Raw genomic sequence first — 20497 nt, forward strand, 5'->3', positions numbered from 1 at the left:
TGATGTTTAATGAAATATTTATTTTTTACACATGTTACCGTATATTAAAATTGACATCCAAAACGAGTTTTGATCATTATACAATATCATTCTGAAAATATACAAATGAAGAAAGTTTTTATTAAAAATGTCTATCAAAAATATAAAAATGTCTTTGTTGAAATGGTTTTTGAAAACAACCTGTCCTCATACATTTTGTTTTCGACTCATCTTTTATGCATTTATCATTTATATTACTCATAATTGTTAACGCCAATGACCTGGTCAGTAATATCTTTTATTTTCTTTATGATTTTTAAAGCAAACCATGTTTCATCGTGTTTAATGAAGAGAAAGAGCTCATGGGATTATGCATTTTTACTAATCATTATCTATCGACTAATAAAAAAAGGAGAAAATAAAAAAATCTTAATTATTATGTTTAACTTTGGAAACAAACTGTATTTTGTCAAATTTCAATAAGTTTAAGTTTTTTTTTAAATACCAAACCTATTTTTGCTGAAACATACTCCTGTAATGACTCCAAATAATGAATAAAATGATCAAAAATAAGATATTTTACAGTACTATACTCCTGCAATTTTATCACCATTCTTCAATAGAAAGATTCTATCCACAGACATGCAAAACATACAATACATACAATAACAAACCAGATTAAACACATTGAAACACATTGGATATCTGTCTTGTATGTGTTTGTTATTGACTGTATCATATGTATGAGCCTCGCAAGTAGAGGCCAAGTTCATGCTGCAATAACATTTTTTGCTTTCAATATTTGAAAAATGTCCCTTGTACCTTGTACCATCTGCAATAATCCGAAACACTCTCAAAACACATTAGAATACAATTTTCCGCAAAAATTCAAAAAGCACGATACAACAGTGCGGTAAAAAATCTATAAATTTAATATATAGAAGGAAAATGCGCTTAGATATATGTGTTGTACTCTGATGACTTCACTGTTTTGTTTTATTTTTGTTTTTACTTTGCATTCCCTTTATTATTATTTTGTTGTGTTTATTAAGCTTTTCGTACAAAATCATATACAGAACGTATTTTAAAATATAGGTACATACATTTACAATATGCAAGCAAGAGCCAACAAAACACTACTGAACTACGAGAGAAAAATATTGGTTATATACGATCATTATATCTGTATGTAACACGGATCGTACCATACTTTTAATTTTATTATTTGCCTTATTATTTTTATACACTAACAAATTCTCAGTTTGTTTCTGTGCGTCAACTTGTCAATACGTGTTTTGCTCGTCATCATTATAAACTTCGGAATAAAAAAGTTATGACAATTTTTCGAGTACCAAAAAGAAATATTAGATCATAAAACAAAAAATTAAATAAAATAACCAAAAACAAATGTTTTTGCATAAAAAGTACAACTTCTTGTAAGAAATTCAGAAAAAATATAACTTACCGGAAAGTGACACAAGTATTTATAAGAATATACAATACATACCTACAATGAAAGGATTTGTAATTGGATAAAAATAAACAATTAATCTATTATCAATAAAACTTTGTTTTGATTAGAAGGTAATAAAAGTATATTTGATTATGACTTTCTTATTGATGCACAACGGTTTCAAATGAAAACATTAAAAAATTACAATATTATTTTGTTGTGATTGTTAGATTAAAATTAAGGAGGAAACATGTACCACGTGTTAATTCTTATAGAGTCTAAAAATATAAAAAATAATCAATTCAAAATATTTGTATTTCTATCACCGATAAAATATAATTTATTAACAAATCAAATACTTCTAAAAAGTTAAGGGTATTTGGCGTCAAGTGCTATATTTAAAAAAAATATAAATTAACAAAAACATATACATACACTACTTTATAATCTTTGACTTTGCCGCTATTAATATATAAACAATCACGTGCATTTCCTCTTATACCTTTATAATCACACTGCTAAGGAAGTTATTTTATTTCGTCAAAAAAATTCCTTAATCAATGCATGAAAATATCCTAAGTATGTTGTTTTGGAGAATATCTTGTGGATACCAAAAACTATTTTTTTTTTGCTTAACAGCATCTATTACTTTTCCTTGGCAGTTGAACGTGATTATTTAGCTATACTTCCTTTCTGTCTAATGCGTTCTGATTATATTTTGCTAGCATAATTCTATTAGCTGATTCATCAGAGGATGAAATAACGAAGTAATTTATATTTTTGAGTTGTTTCGTTAATACTAAAACATACGTTGATTTTGCTTTACATAGTGCATCTAATATGACTGCTACCCAGTATTTTGTGATTTGATCTAAAACGCGATTTTGAATGTTTTTCAGTACAGTTGTTCCTAATTATCACAAACACATGAAATCGTCATACAGGTCGATAAATTTATACAATGAACAAGCTTTGGTTTTTGCATGGTTTATGTTTTTCAGCTTCATTCAATAAAAATATCCTTTCTATGTAAATATTCCAAATTAATTTTTATCTCTTTTTCTTCCAGGTGAGTGATGTTACATTTCGTAAGTACCCTTGTAATCCAAAAATGTGACAAATGTACTTGTTTTATTTATGTGAAGTTAAACATTATTTTGAAACGTATAAGCTTTTTATTTCAATTGTTTTATGACGATTTTCATATACTCTAAAATTTGTTATACTTTATTTTTTTTTCTCTTTTTTTCTTGTTGGTAAAATAAGAGGAATCGAATATTATTTACACAATATACAATTCTTAGAAAAATCATATTATCTTGTTAATGTTTTTCGACAAATAATTTTATATACAATAGATTTGTAAAGCTTAAATATATGTATGTTTCATAAAAATTTCATAAATATATATTTTTAAAACACTTGTTTTCTGATATAATAAGCATAAAAATGATTATATCTTCCTCGTTATTGCATTCTGTGCAGCATAAAAATTTAATAATCTCTTTTCAACTAAAGGACAATGATAAATGTAAAAATAAAACACTTTTTTATTTCGTCGGTCGATTATGGTCGATTTTACCCATTTGATAACGTGACTAATTTGATTGCTTCAAACAAACATTATGTAAAATAAGATTTCGTTTTTCTTTAGTCATCATCAGGCAGAAAAAGAAAGCCAACCGAAAAAGTTTTTCTTTAGTTGCATATAATATTGTCATTCCAATGGTAAAATACCTGACCAGTATTTTTTTACAATATAATCTATCACGTTTCTTAGCATGTTTTTCTTTGTTTATTAAATGACATCAAATTAGTAAATATGTTGTTTCATGATCACAAAAAATATAAAAGCGTAAGTAATTGTTTGTGTTGAAACTGCCAAATTTTTTTTTAATATTTAAAAAATCACAAATATTGACTAGTGTTAATTTTTCTTCAATAGTCTCTTTAATATTTTTTTCTTATTTACATGATTTTAGAAAAATTATCATACACATATGCACCAACAAAATAACGCTAAAAAGTTGATAAAATACATCAATCCAGTGAAAAATGCTTTTTTTACACAGCAGAAACGCAGTAAAACTGGTTTTTTATGACAAAAAAGAGGAAAATTCACGCGACATTTCTGTGGTTTCATTAAAATACGGGAAGTAAATTTACGTCGCACATTAATTTTGTTTGAATATTTTCTCTTATGTATATTCGCTTGTTTTCACACGCGTTGTTTGATGGTCAATGTCTTGATGTCGTTTTTTTCGTAAATCGAATAGAAAGTGATATAATCTTTTTTTTTTTCGTAAAAATTTCCTTATTGATTTTATTTTTTTGACTTGATTTATGCGTTTCTTTAATTATATGCAAAATTAAAAATAATGTGTCAGATTCAAAAGTGTTGACCAAATCTTTAAATAATTCGACTCACTAAGAATTTGGGAAATATCAAAAATGGTTCCGAGATATTGTATTTTTTTGAATATTCATAAGAATATGAATATTTAGTTTATTTGTTAGATCTCAATAATTGTAAGTTAATTTGAATGAAATATTTCCCTTTTAAAAACAAATTGAACTTTTATACAAAGGTATGCGTACGCCGGCGGTTTTTTTGTGTTCAAATTTACTTTTTCATTGACCGAGGTCATGCACCATTTTTATATGGTCTGGAATTATGTACTATCTTAAATAAAATACCTATTTTGTTTTATTTTGAACTGCGCATCTCATTCTCAAAACCAAATAGAAAAACTTCTTACGCTTGTCTAAAAACAACCCCCCAGACAAAAAACGAATGAGGCTGCATAAAGCTATAATGTACTATAGCTGAAATTTTAGTCTAGGTCAAGTACAAATGTAGTAAAATCATGTTCTATATACTTAAAATGTAATATACTCACATTGTGTAGGATTGAATGTGAGCATGAGATTTTGGGATAGTCTGTAATGTCTGAAATTGATATGCACCTATTTATCGCAAAGGGAAAATATGTTTAGAAAGAAAAAAATACGTGACATTATATACTTTACCTTGCTCAAAAATTTCTCTGTCTATCTACAGCCTAAAATTTGTCTAGCTATTTTTTCACAAGCTAAAGCTATCACATATATTGATTATGATGAAATATTTCAGTTGCGAGTAGGGTAATGAGACATGAGAGATCCGAATGTCATTTTTGGCAATGTGTTGTTTCATTGAAAATCCAACAAGTTTCCCTTTATAATTTTATTTAATATTACAACCCTGTCTACTGTCAATAATTATTTATTATTCATTCTGCTTGTCTTAAAATTATAATGTCTTACAAGCCTTTTTAATTTAGTTTTATTTTTGAGAAGATTAAATTTAAAAAAAAATGTAGATACGGTCTGTCGCATCAGGAATCAGGCTTTTTTGCAAAAAAAAAAAAAATATTTAGGTTTTGATGCTTAAATATTGATATTAGATAGGTTCAAAGAAAATCGCCACCACTATAGTATTTAACAAAAAAGTTTACTGTGGTCGACAACAATACATATATTTTGTAAGAGCAGACACAACAGCAACAGCAGAAAATTCAATGAACGAGTATGACTGGTTTTTTGATTGTCGCAAGTACGAGACTGTGATAATATTTTTTTTTTCAAGAGACTGTCTTATGTACTGAGTAAATTGTAAAATATAACTAAATTTGTTCAGTTATTTGTTGATATGTTTCTCAGTTTGATACGAAATTTCATACGGATAAGACATCTAAATAAAAAGACAATTAATTTTAAAAAATGATCTTTCATTTTACCTTGCGATTTTTTCATGATAATTAAATGAAAAATCAAATATTTATTTTTTAAAAAAGTAGCAAACTTTATTTTTTTATTGATCTGATTTATCTACTAATTAACATTAATGTAAAATTTAAAGATTATTTACGTTATTCTCAAACAAAAATAATACAGTGCAATAATAATATTATGGAGATACATAGATTTTCACTTTCATCACAAACACAACTATGATTGTTTTAATGAATTTGTTAATTTTGATAACTGAATAATAATTAGACGAAAATTTTTCGTATTTCATAAAAAAAAACAATAAGAAATAGTGTGATAATGGAAAGAATAGGTAAGAGAATAAAGTTACGTAAAAATTTATTTCATTATTGTTTTTCAAAATTTACCATATGAATTAAAGATATTGGAGAGAATATAACCGAATAAAACATATTGAAATCAAAAGTTTTTATAATGCCTTTTCTCTTGTTTTTTTTTTTGTATAAATTAATTAAACTGCTATTAACGGTAAAATACCATCAGAAAAAATATTCAAGTTTGTCAAACAGGTTATTCATTCAATGAATTTCATTATGTTGATTTAATTCCTTGTTGGCTTTCGCAAATAACTTTCCTTACAAGGTTACTAAGTGATATTACTATATTTAATATTATCATATAAATGATTAAAAAATGTCTGCTATTTATAAAAGCTTGAATTTTAACAAAAAATATTATCTATTGAGATATTCACTTTTCATTATAATAAAAAGTAGAAGTAATACTTAAAAATTATTATCCTTTTATTTAGATGTAAATATATTTTTTTATCAATAAGGATTATTTTTTTAATATAATTAATTAATTTATAAATTTTATGTGCTTTCAGTGTCATCACCACCCTTCATAATTAATTCAAATCCTCATTTAGACTTTAATCAACTTAACAGAGCGCTCTTACTACACACTGCCAATTCAAGCTGCCAAACATCATTGTTACCATCAACTAAAAAAGCTGTGCAATCGGTGATTGAACACAAGTTGTATCAACCTCAACACCATCACGATTTATTTTATAAAGAGAGCAATAACAACACATCCTCAAATCGAGGAACACCACGAAATCCTCAATTTGTAATTTTTAATCAGCAACCAAGGCCAACTTCTCTGATAACCACAAATAATTGGATTGCTGCCTCTGGTACAAAACAGGATAAACCTCAAGAAGAAACAAAGGTTAATGAAAAACGACATACAATTGGATGTTTTGGTAACTCAAGTCCAATTAACACATTGATCAATATAATATGCAAAGAGAACGGAATGAACGACGTGTCCACTATTTCTTCGAAAGTTAGAGACAACATGAACAACACCAATACTTTGAAACTACAAAATAAAGGACATGAAACTAATCGAAAAGAGAACGGATCCTCCAGTGCATCTGCTAAAATGGCACCAACTAGAGTCAAAACATCACAATCGATTCCCGATAAAAAGGACATACAAAACATGTCCCAAGACTCATCAAGTATCAGGTACGTTTTTTTTTTCATTTTATTTATTTATTTAATTTTTTTATTTTTTGTTAATCGAATTACAATCAATGTTTTATGTATTTTGCATATTTTGAAGGATGACACGCTCAAAAGCAGCTTTATTGCGACAACAACATGTCACAGCAACGTCTCCACCTTCTAGCTCAACACTTTTACCAGACTCACGTCGAAGTAAAAGTGCCACATCTCCCATTAGCACCAATGCAATTCGGACAACAAAAGCTTCTAGGTTGAGAGCAGCAGCACTTGGTAATCTTTTATTCATATAAAAATAACGAAATATTAAAAAGGAAACATTTTTTCCCAACAGCAAAATCACCTACAACTGAAACTCTGTCGATTCACCGATCGCCTGTGAGCGAACCAATTACACAACAACATGTATCTAAAAATGTCGGCACCTCGCCAACAAGTGATTCTAATACAACGAATGTCAATGCTGAGACTCAGCCACGTAGAAAATTATCAGTTCCAACTATATCATCAATGCAAATAAACCAAACACTCAGTGATTGCGAAGTGACTGTCGGAAAACGAAGTTCATCTGTAACTGGTGTGACAAATAGAACGAAACAAAATTGTACAACAACTCGAAAACCTTCACAAAATCCAAGTCGGTCAATTAGTAAGTCCCCAAATAAACAGGCTGGAACCAAAACTCAAATTTCTGGTAGTGCCGAACAGAAACAGGTAATAAAACTTCAAAATTTCTTCATCAGTTTCATTTTAATTGTGGCATTTTTTTCTTGTCAGTCATCAAATATTGAAAAAGACAAATCATCAAAACGCAAATCAAATTTGAATAAAAATTCCGAAAATTTAGTAGATGGTGAGTTAAATTTTAGTTTTTCCTTTCTAATTGATAACATAAATATGATTTCTTTTTAGATACGCTTACTGCTCAAAGTCGTCGGTTTCAGATAGCATTGGACACAAAGAAGTCCAAAACACCGCCAACTTCACCTCGACACAACAAACTCGGGAATTCTCCGTCGACAGGTTCGTCTTTAACTCCTAGTCCAGTGATTCAGCCTGCAGGTAAATTGAAAATCCCGCGTCAGAAAAAGGGTGACATGGATCGCCTTAGTTCTCGAAAGCTGCCAAACTCAACACACAAGTCACGAAAGGACGATATTAGTGGTACAAGTATCAAATCATCGTATCATGCGGAAACAAAATTAAGTGTTGACGATACTAAATTTAATAAAATGTTAAAATCACCGACATTAGAGGCTCATCCAAGACTGGAAAAACGAACTCGCTTAATGGGTACAAGAAGCCTTGATCGAGGTCCTATTGAAATCATTCCTAAAGCTGCACCAAGACAACACATAATTGATGTTCCTGTAGTGGAAAAAAGTACTGAATGTGAGAAGAAAAAGCCAAAAATATTAGTAGAAAAACAGATTAATACAAATCCACAAGTTGTCGAAATACTGAAATATTCTAATGATTCGCTTCAACTGAACAAAGGATCCATTATTTGTATTGAGAACGATGATGATGAATTGTCGTCATCACGCATGATGCAGGACATACAAAGCACCAGACAACAACGAATATTTAGTCAAGAAGCTCAAATAAGCGGTCGTAGAAAAAGTGATTCTGAACATCAAACATTAAGCATTTCTAATCATATTGTATCGATACTTAAGAGAAAGGATTTAGAGTCAAGCTCGAATGCATCAAATAATGCTTCGCCTGTCACTTTTAGTCCGTCAGTTGTAGATACACCTGTGAGAAACACTAAAAAACAAGGAATATTAAAGAAACGAAGCTCACTGGATGAAAGTCGCTATAGCAGAAGTCATTCTCCTGATGATCGTAGTATTTTAGTCAAACATAATCGAAGAAATAGTCTCGAAGAGACGCATGGCATACTTAAACAACCCAGTTTTGAGTCAAAAGATGAATCGTGTCACAGTTCTCATGGAATCCTGAAGAAAAAAGAAAGCATTACACCGTCAGGTGAGCCAAAACATGTATCAATTTCTCAAGCTGTCATTTTAGCTGCAGCCGAGATCTGCAAAGATATCGTCAATACAGGATTAGATGACGGTTCTTACGAAATACGGCCAATTTTAAAACAAGACTCGCAGATACATACACCATCCAATGGTACACCGCATCCAAAGCCTATACTCAAAAAGAAATCCTTCTCTGAAGGGGAAGAGTTGTCTCGATGTAGTAATGATGATACTTGTATCCGTCCAATTCTGAAAACCTCACGTAAGTCCAGTAGAGATGAAGGTAATTCAGATACAGACAACGAGAGCGTTAGTGGCAAACGATCCATTTTGAAGACAGATTCACCAGCAAAACGTCGCAGCTTCGGTGATCCCTTCGACTCAAATATTATAATGCATCGTAGCAAATCATTAGAAAATTCAGACTCGAAGCCAGAAGTGCAAGCTAGTTCTGACAGAGTTGCACTTCCGCTCATTTCAGTACAAGAGCGCATCAAAAGCATGGAACAATTTTTGACAAAACCATCAAAATCTAACTCAGTAATATCCAGCAGATCCGCTCAAGTTCATCGAAGGGAATTCAAAGAGCGCTTCAAGACGCATCCCATTACCGTGGATGAGTTAGGAAGGTAAGCGTGTATATTATTTTATCATTGACTATATTATAGAATTAAACTTATTTTTAAATCAATGGAATACTTTCTTTATTTATAAATACAAGCGTTCTCTCAAAAAGAGTCAATGCAATTCATTCAACCTAGATTTCTCAAAACGACACAAATCGGTGAGAATTTAATGTAAACATTTCAAAATATATTAAGTTCGTGTAGTGAAGAAATCATACAAAACAGTTGATGTGAGCAACAAGTGTATCGTTTTCTCGCCAGTATTCTTAGAATATTGCGTTAGTTTTGCGAAAGAATTTAACTTGGAAAGACGGAAATATTTAACGTGTAGAATCTATAATATAATTGTGTCAATTGAATCAAATATTTAAAGAAAAAAAAATAAATAAATTGTATATTTAGGTTGAAAATTGACTTTTTTTAAAGTGTCTATAGCTTATTACGCATAAAACGAGTTTTTTTTTGCGAAAACCCTCCCACCTTAAATGATCCAAATGAAAAATTAACGGACAAAAATAATTTTCACATCATCGTTACTCACATTTTAACATTTGTGTTTTGTTTTTCTCTACAAAAATAAAAATTGCAGTTCTACCTCAAAACGTGAACAAATTTTTAAGCCATCATCTTTGGACACCCTCAATAAGGGCGTTTTTCACCACGATACTGGTATCTCATCATCACATTCCAGTGATTTCAACACTTTGGTGGCATCCGTTAGCAGTGACAGTGGTATTCAGTTTGGAAAAATGTCTGAAATGTCCAATTCAGGTGGGGATGTCTCCAAATCGACAAGTGAATCGGAAAAAAGTACTAAGCACGAAAACGCTGTTGAACAAGTTCCGAAAGTAGAAGTGTTTAAAGATGTGGATGATAACGTTACGGATAAAATTGAAATAATAGAAGGTGAAAAAGATGATGATGTAACTAAAAAAGAGAACAAAAACTCGAAAAGCTCTTCTAGTCTCAAACGCACGAATAGTGTCAAAGCACGTGCCAATTTATTTCAAGAGTTGGAAAAAAAACAAGCGGAAATTGAGAAACCGGCGCCGCAAAAAACTGAAAGAGGTACAACTAAATTTGCCATCAATACAATTGAATTTTTTTTTTACTTTTAATTTTTTTACAGTTCCATCACTTCGCATTCGAGCTGAATTGGAAATGGAGCATACCAATAATCAAAATAAAAATTTAAATATTTCTGTTTCGGACGATTCTGGCACAGAGTTTGGTAAGCTTTTCTTTCTAATATACTTTAAAGTTTTATTTATCAGTTTTCAGAATTTGCATGTCTTACTATTGATATCAATTGTAGCTTAATTTTTCTTTATTCATATTTACAATTGCTTACTTGAAAACTGATATATTTTTGCACTTCAATACGGACAGAAAAAATATTTATTATTCCAAAATTAGAATATTTTTTATATTTTATAGCAAAGTTAAATTTCTTACTCGTACTTTTGGTGGTGGATTTTAAATTTTTCGAAAAAAATTTCCTTTTTTTTGAATTTTTTAATTAATTACTTTCTTCCTTTTTCTTTTTATGTATAACTTTAAACTACTTGACTTTTTGGACCGATTTTATGACGACACACTCATTTTGAACCAATCTAAAATTTCCCAAAAAAAAGAACCATCAAATAAGAAATTTGAGGAAAAGTTCAAATTTTTCGCTGCATTGACATCTTCATCTGCTTCGTCATCGCCAACATTAATTACTGACTATGGGAGTACGACCACTACTCATAAAAGTATGATCACTTTTGGCATGGTGCCAAAAAGAATGCTCACCAAAAGTTTGAGCGACGCTTCCACTTACTTGCATGAAACAAATAATAATATTAATTTTATTCATAACAACAAAAAGAGCGAGCACGAATTTGAAAATAACAAAAAACTTGTCAATAACGTAACTACTGTTTTAATTACTAATGATAACACAGAAGTAATTAATCACTATTTGATGGAAGAACCAGATTGCTATAAACCATCGGATAGTAATAACTGTTATAAGAACAATAAGAATAAACAAAATAATTGCATGACAGACCAAAATAATGAAAATAACCAAAACGAAATACCCATAAACGTGTCCACCAATAAATCAAAACGCCTGATGCGTAAGATCGGAAAACTGATGTTGCCAAAAATGTTTGTTAATGACAATAACAACAATGACAATGTCAAGACGAATTTTAAAGATCCTATCATCGAAAACCTCGTAAAAAAATCAACTCAAGAAAAAAGTAAAGTGGGTCGAATCAAATCAATGTTCATGTCGACATCAGTCAATAGTAATAGAGATGCAGACTTGTCTAATGATTCTGGAAAAGAAAATGATTCGGGAAATCAAAACAGCATAGATGAGCTTAAGCGACAATGGTCTGTAAGATCAGAATCCAGAGCTCATACAGCATTAGTAGATCAACGTTTATCCCAGTACTTCAATGGCAGCTCGAACAGCATTAATATCAAAAATGAAAATAACTCAATCGAGGTCAACAAAAACGAAAAACACAAGGAAAAACTTTCAATATCGATTAACCAGACAGTTTTTGATCAATCTGCGGAAAATATCACTCCGATTACCCCACTGGAAAGTCCAATTTTCTATTCAGACACAAGCTGTAGCGTGATGGTTTATAACGACGACTCGCGAATTTCAGAGTATGAAGTACCGGAAAGCAGACAAAGACGATTAAAACAGTCATCGACGCCATTAATTAGAACCGTCAAACGTCGTATTCTATCTAGCAGCTTCAAAAAATTTCATCGTACTATTTCCTCCTTCCCTGCAAGAGACTTTGAAGATATTTACATAGACAAAACAGAACTAAAGAAAGCTGATAAGGCATTTGAAAAATTATATAAACGATTACATTTACTCAGTTAAGCATTGCTATTTAATTTAAAAAATATATTTAGATTGTAAGTTAAATGTTAAATCAAATGAGACAAATCTGACCAACGATAATTTATTATATATGAGCAAAAAAACAACATCCAAGTATGAAGAAAGCAATACGACTGTAATTATCTTTCATTATTATTTTTTTTTATAATAATTTTTAAATTTATGTTTTGGTAAAAGGGTAAACTGTTCATATCGTTCATGGTACTAATGCAGTAGGTGGTGGAATAGTTGTTTTCATAAATATGCTAACTCCAAACATTTAGTGCAAAAATATTTCAATAACTAACTTTTCTTAGGAGAATAAATTCAATATATCAATTTTTTGTCGACCCCCTCCGATTTTGTCCAAAAAATTCAGGGGGAAAAATTTAATATAAATAAAATGGTAAATATATTTTTGACGTAATTTTTTAATTGAAAAATTACTGTTTACGATAAAATCATACAAAAAACAAAAGAAATTCGCTTTAATAATACATTTCCTATATGAATCTAGAAGAAATTTTTTTAAGGACACGAGCCTAAAAATTTTTTTTCAAAAATTTTTATTTTGGGAGATTTTATTTGATTTTTCTCCACTTTTGAATTCAAATTTGAAAATAAATTAGAGTAAAATTAAATAAATTGTAAGAATCAATGTTTAACGTCTAGAAAGGTTAAAAAATTACAAACCAAAAATTAAAAAATATATATTTTTTCTTTCTCCCCCTTATGAAAATATTTATGGGACAAAAAATGAAAATATTAAATTTATTCGCCTATTATTTATTTTATTCATTCCTATTTTTCTAAAACAACCTTTCTCTTCTTCTATGAGCTTTCTCAAATAATCTATGAAATTTGAAGTTTCTTTAACACTTTGTCCCAATGAACCATCTAAAATTTTGCCCCAATACACATTCCGAAACTTTGACCTAATGCACATTTTGAATTTCAATAAAAAAGCATGTAAAAAGTCTGAATGAAAAACTGTATCTAAATTATAAATGCGCTCCAGTTCATCGGCTCGATAACTGCTCACTAGTTTTTTTTTATTTTTGCATGTCTCAAATAAATTTGAAATTTTCTTGTATATGTTGCTTGTTTCATTTCAATAGTTGCTTTTCGAGTATTTTCTGTTAATTTTTTAAATTTATCTGTATTTACAATTTTTTTTAAATTTTCATGTGTTTTTTTTTTTCAAATAGATTCTTCAAAAACAACGTTATCGCCTCCATCAACCAATTCTACGGGAATTACCGTGAGCGACATCAAAAAAGGAATTCTGAAATCAAAATCCGGCGCGATCGGTTTATTTCCCACGGACCTTAGTTCCGAACTAAAATCACGACTCAAGAAATCCACACATGCGTCTGTCAGTAACTTGAAAAAATCAGCCACAACAGTTGCAGCAAACATTGAAGCAAAAAAAGAGTCAGAGGTTGGCGGAGATAAATCTACTGAGAGTGCCATTCGTGTTACGTCTGAAAGTTCATCAGAGTCTGATGATGAGGAACCTGGAAAGAATCTAGCAAAAATCCTAAGAAGTGTTTCAAAAGCATCAGCTGTTCAAGACGACTCAAAAATACTTAAGAATTTGATGACGGTCGGAAAATCAGCACAAAATGCACGTTCCACACAAGGTGAAGAAAGAGATAATTCATTGAATAAGGATTTGATGTCGGCTATTGCAGCGAAAGCTTCGAAAAATCGTATGGACCAAAAAGAAAGGTATTTTTTTTTTGTTTTTTATATGTTACACAATTAGTACCTATATTTATAGTCAATTTTTACAACTTTAGAAGTTAAAACTTTTTGCACAAATTTTCAAATTGCAAATTGCACAAAAAAATGAATCAATAATAATATCAAAACTGATTAAAAATCAAATTAAATGGTTTTTAAACGTACGATTAAAAAAAAATAATAAAAGTTGATTGAAAGCGGTATAGACCGCTAAGATAAAATTAAATGCTAAAACTAACACTAAAAATTAAATGTATTTAATTGAACATCATGCAAATATTTAGTTCCTAAAAAATGAAATCAAAAGTTAATTATTCATTTTTAAATTTTAAGGGTGTTCCAAAAACGTATCTTGTTTCGCGTTTCCTTCTCCATCATTTTTATGAAAATTGGCCATGGGAGATATAGAAATAATATATAGATTTTGAAATACTTTTTCATACTAAATGACTTGAGAAATCAAGTTTTGCTAGGTTTTTTTGCAATATTTTAGCTGTTTTTCAACAATTTGACATTTTACACTAGGTTACTCATGAACATTTCGATTAAAAAATCAAAAACTATTATTTTTTTTAAATAACGATCAAAAATTTGAAAATTATTTTTTAGAAATCTTTTTTAAAATAATTTGTGGAAAGGAAAAATTAAGTCAAAACGCTAATTTTATGACAATATCATAGGAAAAAATTCAAAACTGAACAATTGTATTACTTTTCCATACGATATAGTACTAAAAACGAAAATCCATATAAAATTTCTATATCCCCCATGGTTTTTTAAAACATGTAACGCGAAACAGAAAACGGTTTTGGAACACCCTAATGTAGCAAATACAAGATTTGGAAAAAGGGATATAATGTAAATTGTAACGACTGGAGTGAGCCCGCTTCGGTGTCCAAATCTTTTTTGAGGGTTTTTAAATTAGGCTCAGAAGGTTTTTTTAATTAGAAAAATTAGATTAGAGGGTAAGGATGAAGGTAAGGAGGATTTTATGTGCATTTTTTGAGAGTTTTTCGTGATTTTTAAGTTTATGATTAAAAAAAACGGGCAGAAAAAGGTGTCATTGTAATGCGTCTTGGGTCTCGTACAAGTGCAATGTGTGACGATGCAATTTTTTCGTCTCTGGGATGCACAGAACGCCGTATGCTGTGTACTGTTGGGATTTTTTCAGAATTATGCAACCTGGGCAAGGGGTTTTTCAGTTTTTTGCGACCTGGGATTCTCGTACAGGATGCTACAGAAACGCGTATAACTTTGCGGGCTCATATCTCGGGAGTTTTCCACAAATCCCGCCAAAAGTTCTTCCATAAAATGTAGCTTTCAGGTTCCTCTTTAAACTTTCCAAGGGTAACAAGTGCCTCAGACTGAAGGAAATGCCCGAAAATGAGGGAGCAAGCCCCTGTACAGGTTGGAACTTAAGGCAACGCTTCAAAATAATTTTCTGTGAGCTGGGTCACGCACCGACATTTGATTGTCACCTGGGGCATGTTTCTTTTTTTTCACCTTGGGTCATTGGAATCTTTGTTTGTGACCTGGTCGGAAATTATGACAATGAGTACTTTGAGTTACCGTGAGTGTAACAATCATTCCACTCACGTTTTTTGTTTTCATTCAACACAAAATATATGGGTATATATAATATGAAACAGCGTTTATTTTCATTCACATTCATGTATATAGACCTTGTTGTTTATTAAGTGCTCAACTGTCGTCGGTGTCAGACGCGATGGCAATAGTTTCTGTTGGTCTGTCTTTCAGTGATAATAAATACAACCAAAGTTCGAAATAAAATAAAAGTAAAACACAAGCACGTTTATTTAAGTGTGTTGGTTGTTATTGTGCAAATTATTTGTGTTCGGCAAAGGCAAATAGATGAAGTACAAAACGTGAATTAATCAATTGAAATATTAACAACGCTTGGTGAGAAACTAATAGGAAGTCGACTAGCATAGTGATTATCCAGAAAACCCAAATTTTTCTGAAAAATAATTGCACAAAAACATAAAATATATTTCAAAAATACATCTGTGATTGTGTTTTGAAATACGTCTATTCGTTTTGAAATACACCAAAACACTCATGCGAGTGCAACACACATACATTTATTATATGCACAATTGAAACCGTTAAAAAAAAACAAAAAAAGATTCACATTAAGACAATCCTGCAGGTGTAGACAAAGATTGACAAAGGTTGAAAAAAAAAACAAAAAGTACAATTAAAACACAAGGTAAAGCTTTTTAAAAATCTAAGTAAAACACAATTTAGTTTTTTTTTTGTTTCCGAATTAAGTTTTGTCTTTATTCAACCTCCTTACTTCTTTGTCTGTAAGATTGCGACAGGGTGTAAACACATAAAATTTTTCAAAGTTCAACGTATTTATTTGTGTCTATGAATAAATGTATAGTATGTTCTATGTTTTGCAGACAATAAAGAAATATTTACGAAGATCATTTTTCATAAACTAGAGTGACTATACAAAAATTAATCTAACAATTTTTAAATAGCTAATAAGGATTTTACCATGGATATTTTACTATGTGAACCATTTAAATTAAATTAATTAACCATGTCAATTAAAGACACAGAAAGTCACATAAAGGTGAATGAAATTTTCATGCTCACAAATGTTACGAACATATCATAATTACTGTTTTTGTCATAAAAAGAGCAATTTGTGTTTAGTGATATAAATTGTTGTGCTCTAAACGGTTAACTCTTATTGTATGAGCATTAAGACATTATTAGGTAACTTTAATTTTATACCATTTTGGTAAAAATATCTAATAAGGAAAAATCTAAATATTAATTTTTTAAATAAAAAAAATGCTCAATAGAATATTAAACACAAATGCATGAATAGGTCCATCTTATAAATTTGTATGACTAAATGCATGGACATATGTAATGTAAAGTAATAATATTCAATCGAACGTTTTACCATAAATGGAAGAAAGTAAAAAAAGTTGAATTGAACATCTGTATTGATTTAAACATGATTCAATACACTATAAATATTATAACAGGTTCCAACAACATTTTTATCGTACATGAAATCAAAAATAAGTACATTAAAAGTTGAAAAAGTAAATGATTTTGAGTATTGTTATATGAATTTCAAATCTCATATAACAGAATAGGAATAGATGCCCACACAATTATCAGCTACGTGAGTCACGTTGTACTCTTAAGTCTGTCCGACTGGAAAAACATTTTAAAAAAGAAAGTTTCATTTAATACAAATATGCTAATATACATTGATGTCATATTTATTATATTGGAAAAAGAATTAGCTTTATTAGCTATTTATTTAATATCTAATGACGTAGAAAAAAAGAAAATTTGCATGAAAGCGCAACGCAATAATTAATAAAATACAAGTTTTTATGTTACGGCCAATTCGTTTTTACTTTTCTTGTGGAACACTATGTAACTCACTTTCAGAATCAATTAGCAAATCAGGTTTTACCGGCATATCTACTGTTGGAAAAAATAATTTAATCATGATACCTTTTTAAAGAATTAAAGAAGGTGATAATGTGTTGCTTTAAGATGGGTTAACCTATGAAAAATATAATGTGTAAAAAAAGAAAAAAACTGAGTTTTAATAATTCATTGATTTTTCATCTTAATTCGATGGTTTACCTAATTGATGAAGGTATAAAAAGTGCATTCACCTCACTTTAAAAAGTAAACGACATCAATAAATGCCAGAACATCACGTATATTGAAAACAGACAAATTTAAAGCGTTGATTCTAAACTGTAACAGTACAATTTTAAGTTTTGTTTTTACAAATAGAATATTTCATGGATAGAAAACAATTTTACAAAGATAGAATATGTAATAGAAGGAGAATATTTTCCTTTTTGCATAATTTTCATGAACCGAAGTAACTTGTATGGTTTGTGAGTTACCCACCTATATGTGTTCTTCTATCTCTTCATTCAATGATTAACCAGCTAAGGATAAAAAAGAGTCAAGGCAAATAGTTAAAAATAAAAGAAAACATAAACGGATGAAAATCTGTTTTTTTTTTATTTTAAAAATGAGCTTATCATATTTCCACAACATAATTTATTTAATTATTAGAATTAATGAGCATTCTTGAATATTAAAGATGAAATATTTCATCTTTACGTCGTTGCATTCGTTCGTTATTTTATGTTTTTTTTCAGAAGACCAAACATAGTGCCTGTGCTGCTCTATTAAACATTCCAGAGTGACAGTCGTATATATATATGTATATATTTTCTTTTATAAAACTGTGTACTCTGATTAAAATATAGAACAAGGAACATTATATGCATTCTCTATTCATTGTCAGTCTTTTCGCTCTCATTTTGCGATAATAACTGAATATGAGTGAGTTTTATCAGTTTTATGCAAAATATATTTCAATGAATGCACCAACTTCCTTCCGTAAATAGAATTAAACAATGTACAGTAATATAAATATTTCTATGATTACAGTAGCGGATTTTCTCAGCAGTGGGGCCTGAGGCTATTAGGCGTTTTTCAACAATTTTGGGGTCTATTTTAAAGAATTTTGCAATGTTACTGCATATAAGTAAAAGCCTTTCTAAAAGGTTATTGACTCGGTGGAAAATAAAAAAAAAATACACAAACCGATAAGCTATTTATTTTGTCACGAAAATATCATTCAGCGATGATTTCTAGTTTAATTTAACATCCATTTTATATTATATACAAAACAAAATCGTATGCTTTAAATTAAATAGAAAAACAAAGAGATCGATAGAAATATGTACTAATTTTCTTTAACCAAAAAAAGCGTCAAGTTTTAATGTCATTTTCAGATATGGCACGCGTTGCCATAGAATAAACAAAGTGTAAAAACAAAATTTGTTGAAAAAAATCAATTTTAAATAAACCAATTTTTTATTTGATTTGGTTTTTCAATGATTCAATGTAGTTTTGTGAATTGTGTCTTTTAATATAAAATTTCAAATCACTGAAAATTAATAACTCTTGAATATCTGAAAAGAAACACATTAATTTATTTCGAACTACTGCTGTTTTTAATCAACTTAAATAGTCAATGAGCTTGTACCTTTTTGCATAAAAAGTCAATTAATTGTTTGTGAGAGTTATTTCAACAATCATTGCATCATACAAACATTTTTGATGAGCTGCTGAATGCTCACACCAAATAAATAAACTACTTTTTTGAATTTCTGTAAAAAAAATTGTGTCGGTTACGGTTCGATGATAAGTGTTACTGGACCATATTTCAATGATGAATCTAATTTTTCACTTTAAAACTGAGCATTGATATTTTTTCTAACTGAAGTTGGGTTGCAATCTCACGATATTTATTTACATGTTTTTTGATTGACATCTAAATGTTTTTCTGTACCTTTATATTTTGTTTCTGCGTTGATTTTTAAAATTGATGATACATAAAAATATATTGAATCTGTCAAATCCATTTTCAGTTTAATTTTCCTTAATTTCGACCAAATGAATGTGATTTGAAGTAAATTGTTCAAATTATGCCAACACAATTGAATAACAATCTAATTTAGATTTCCGCAAAGAATATAAATGAATTTTCTATTGTTAAATTTATTAACAGAAAAAAACATTTTTAAAGCTTTATGTTTGTTATATTTTTTGTATATTTATAGCTCCAAAAGTCAGTCTCATCTAGCCCAAAAAGATGATGTAGATAAAGGCCTGTCTGAAAAAAACGTAAGGTATTCGTTAAAAAACTTAAAGTCAGATAACGAAAATTTGAAACGAAGTTACACAGAGGTATTTAATTTTTCATTTTTTTTAAGTTCTTTTAGTTCTAAATTTTTACATTGAATTGCAGGCTGACATAACAATGAGACCAGAAGGTGATACTATTGCGAAGAGTGGATCAATTGCCGAACGTCTTGCAGCTTTGCAAAAGAGTGGCGAAGACGATTGGCGGAAAAGAATTGCAAAAAAGGATGTTGGCGACGAAGTTAAACGTGAAAATTTAGTTAATGTAAGAAAATTTGCAAATATTTAAATTTATAGAGCAATTTTCAAAGATATTTATTTACTACGCTATTGAAGACTTTCTGATTCACACGCAATTAACTAATTTCCGTAAAAAATTTCACGCTTTTGAACCCACAATCAGAGGCGCTTAGTTTTTGTTTAATTTCAAATGTATTAAAACACCTAAATGCTTGTGTAACATGATTATTATATGAATTTAATCAGAATTCCCGCATAAAATTCATACGATCAATCGATCGATGAGTAGGAAACTTATTGGAACTTATAAAAGATTCATATTTTAATTTAATCGACCTAACTGGAAAATTAATTTGTTACTCATTCCACTTCTAATGAGTCACAATTTTACATTGCTTATTTGATCTTATCATATGCATATATGATAAGGATTGTTCAAATACTTAGCAACTGATTTACCTTATCATGTTGTTTGATTTTAAAAATAATGCCAATCATGTGCACAATTTATTTATTTTAACACAATACAGGATTCATAATACGTC

The 20497-nt window shown here is 29.4% G+C and overlaps 1 protein-coding gene across 5 annotated transcripts in view; it reads left to right on the forward strand.

Annotated features, from left to right (window-relative positions):
- Positions 1-20497, forward strand: part of LOC134831897 (uncharacterized) — a 55274-nt gene that overhangs the window by 27583 nt on the left and 7194 nt on the right. The window contains exons 1-13 of one of the 5 annotated variants that reach the window (XM_063845732.1): positions 1265-1563; positions 2502-2520; positions 6075-6723; positions 6821-6993; positions 7055-7434; positions 7498-7573; positions 7633-9340; positions 9927-10405; positions 10467-10568; positions 10972-11091; positions 13442-13964; positions 19631-19757; positions 19819-19977. In XM_063845732.1, coding sequence (XP_063701802.1) covers positions 6509-6723; positions 6821-6993; positions 7055-7434; positions 7498-7573; positions 7633-9340; positions 9927-10405; positions 10467-10568; positions 10972-11091; positions 13442-13964; positions 19631-19757; positions 19819-19977 — 4062 coding nt within the window. In that variant the 5' untranslated portion in view covers positions 1265-1563; positions 2502-2520; positions 6075-6508. Of the gene's footprint in view, positions 1-1264; positions 1564-2501; positions 2521-6074; positions 6724-6820; positions 6994-7054; positions 7435-7497; positions 7574-7632; positions 9341-9926; positions 10406-10466; positions 10569-10971; positions 11092-13441; positions 13965-19630; positions 19758-19818; positions 19978-20497 lie in introns of those variants that run through there. The other 4 variants (XM_063845733.1, XM_063845731.1, XM_063845730.1 and 1 more) reach the window with 4 other exon arrangements.

The sequence above is a fragment of the Culicoides brevitarsis genome, chromosome 2, assembly GCF_036172545.1.
Source record: "Culicoides brevitarsis isolate CSIRO-B50_1 chromosome 2, AGI_CSIRO_Cbre_v1, whole genome shotgun sequence".
NCBI lineage: Eukaryota > Metazoa > Arthropoda > Insecta > Diptera > Ceratopogonidae > Culicoides > Culicoides brevitarsis.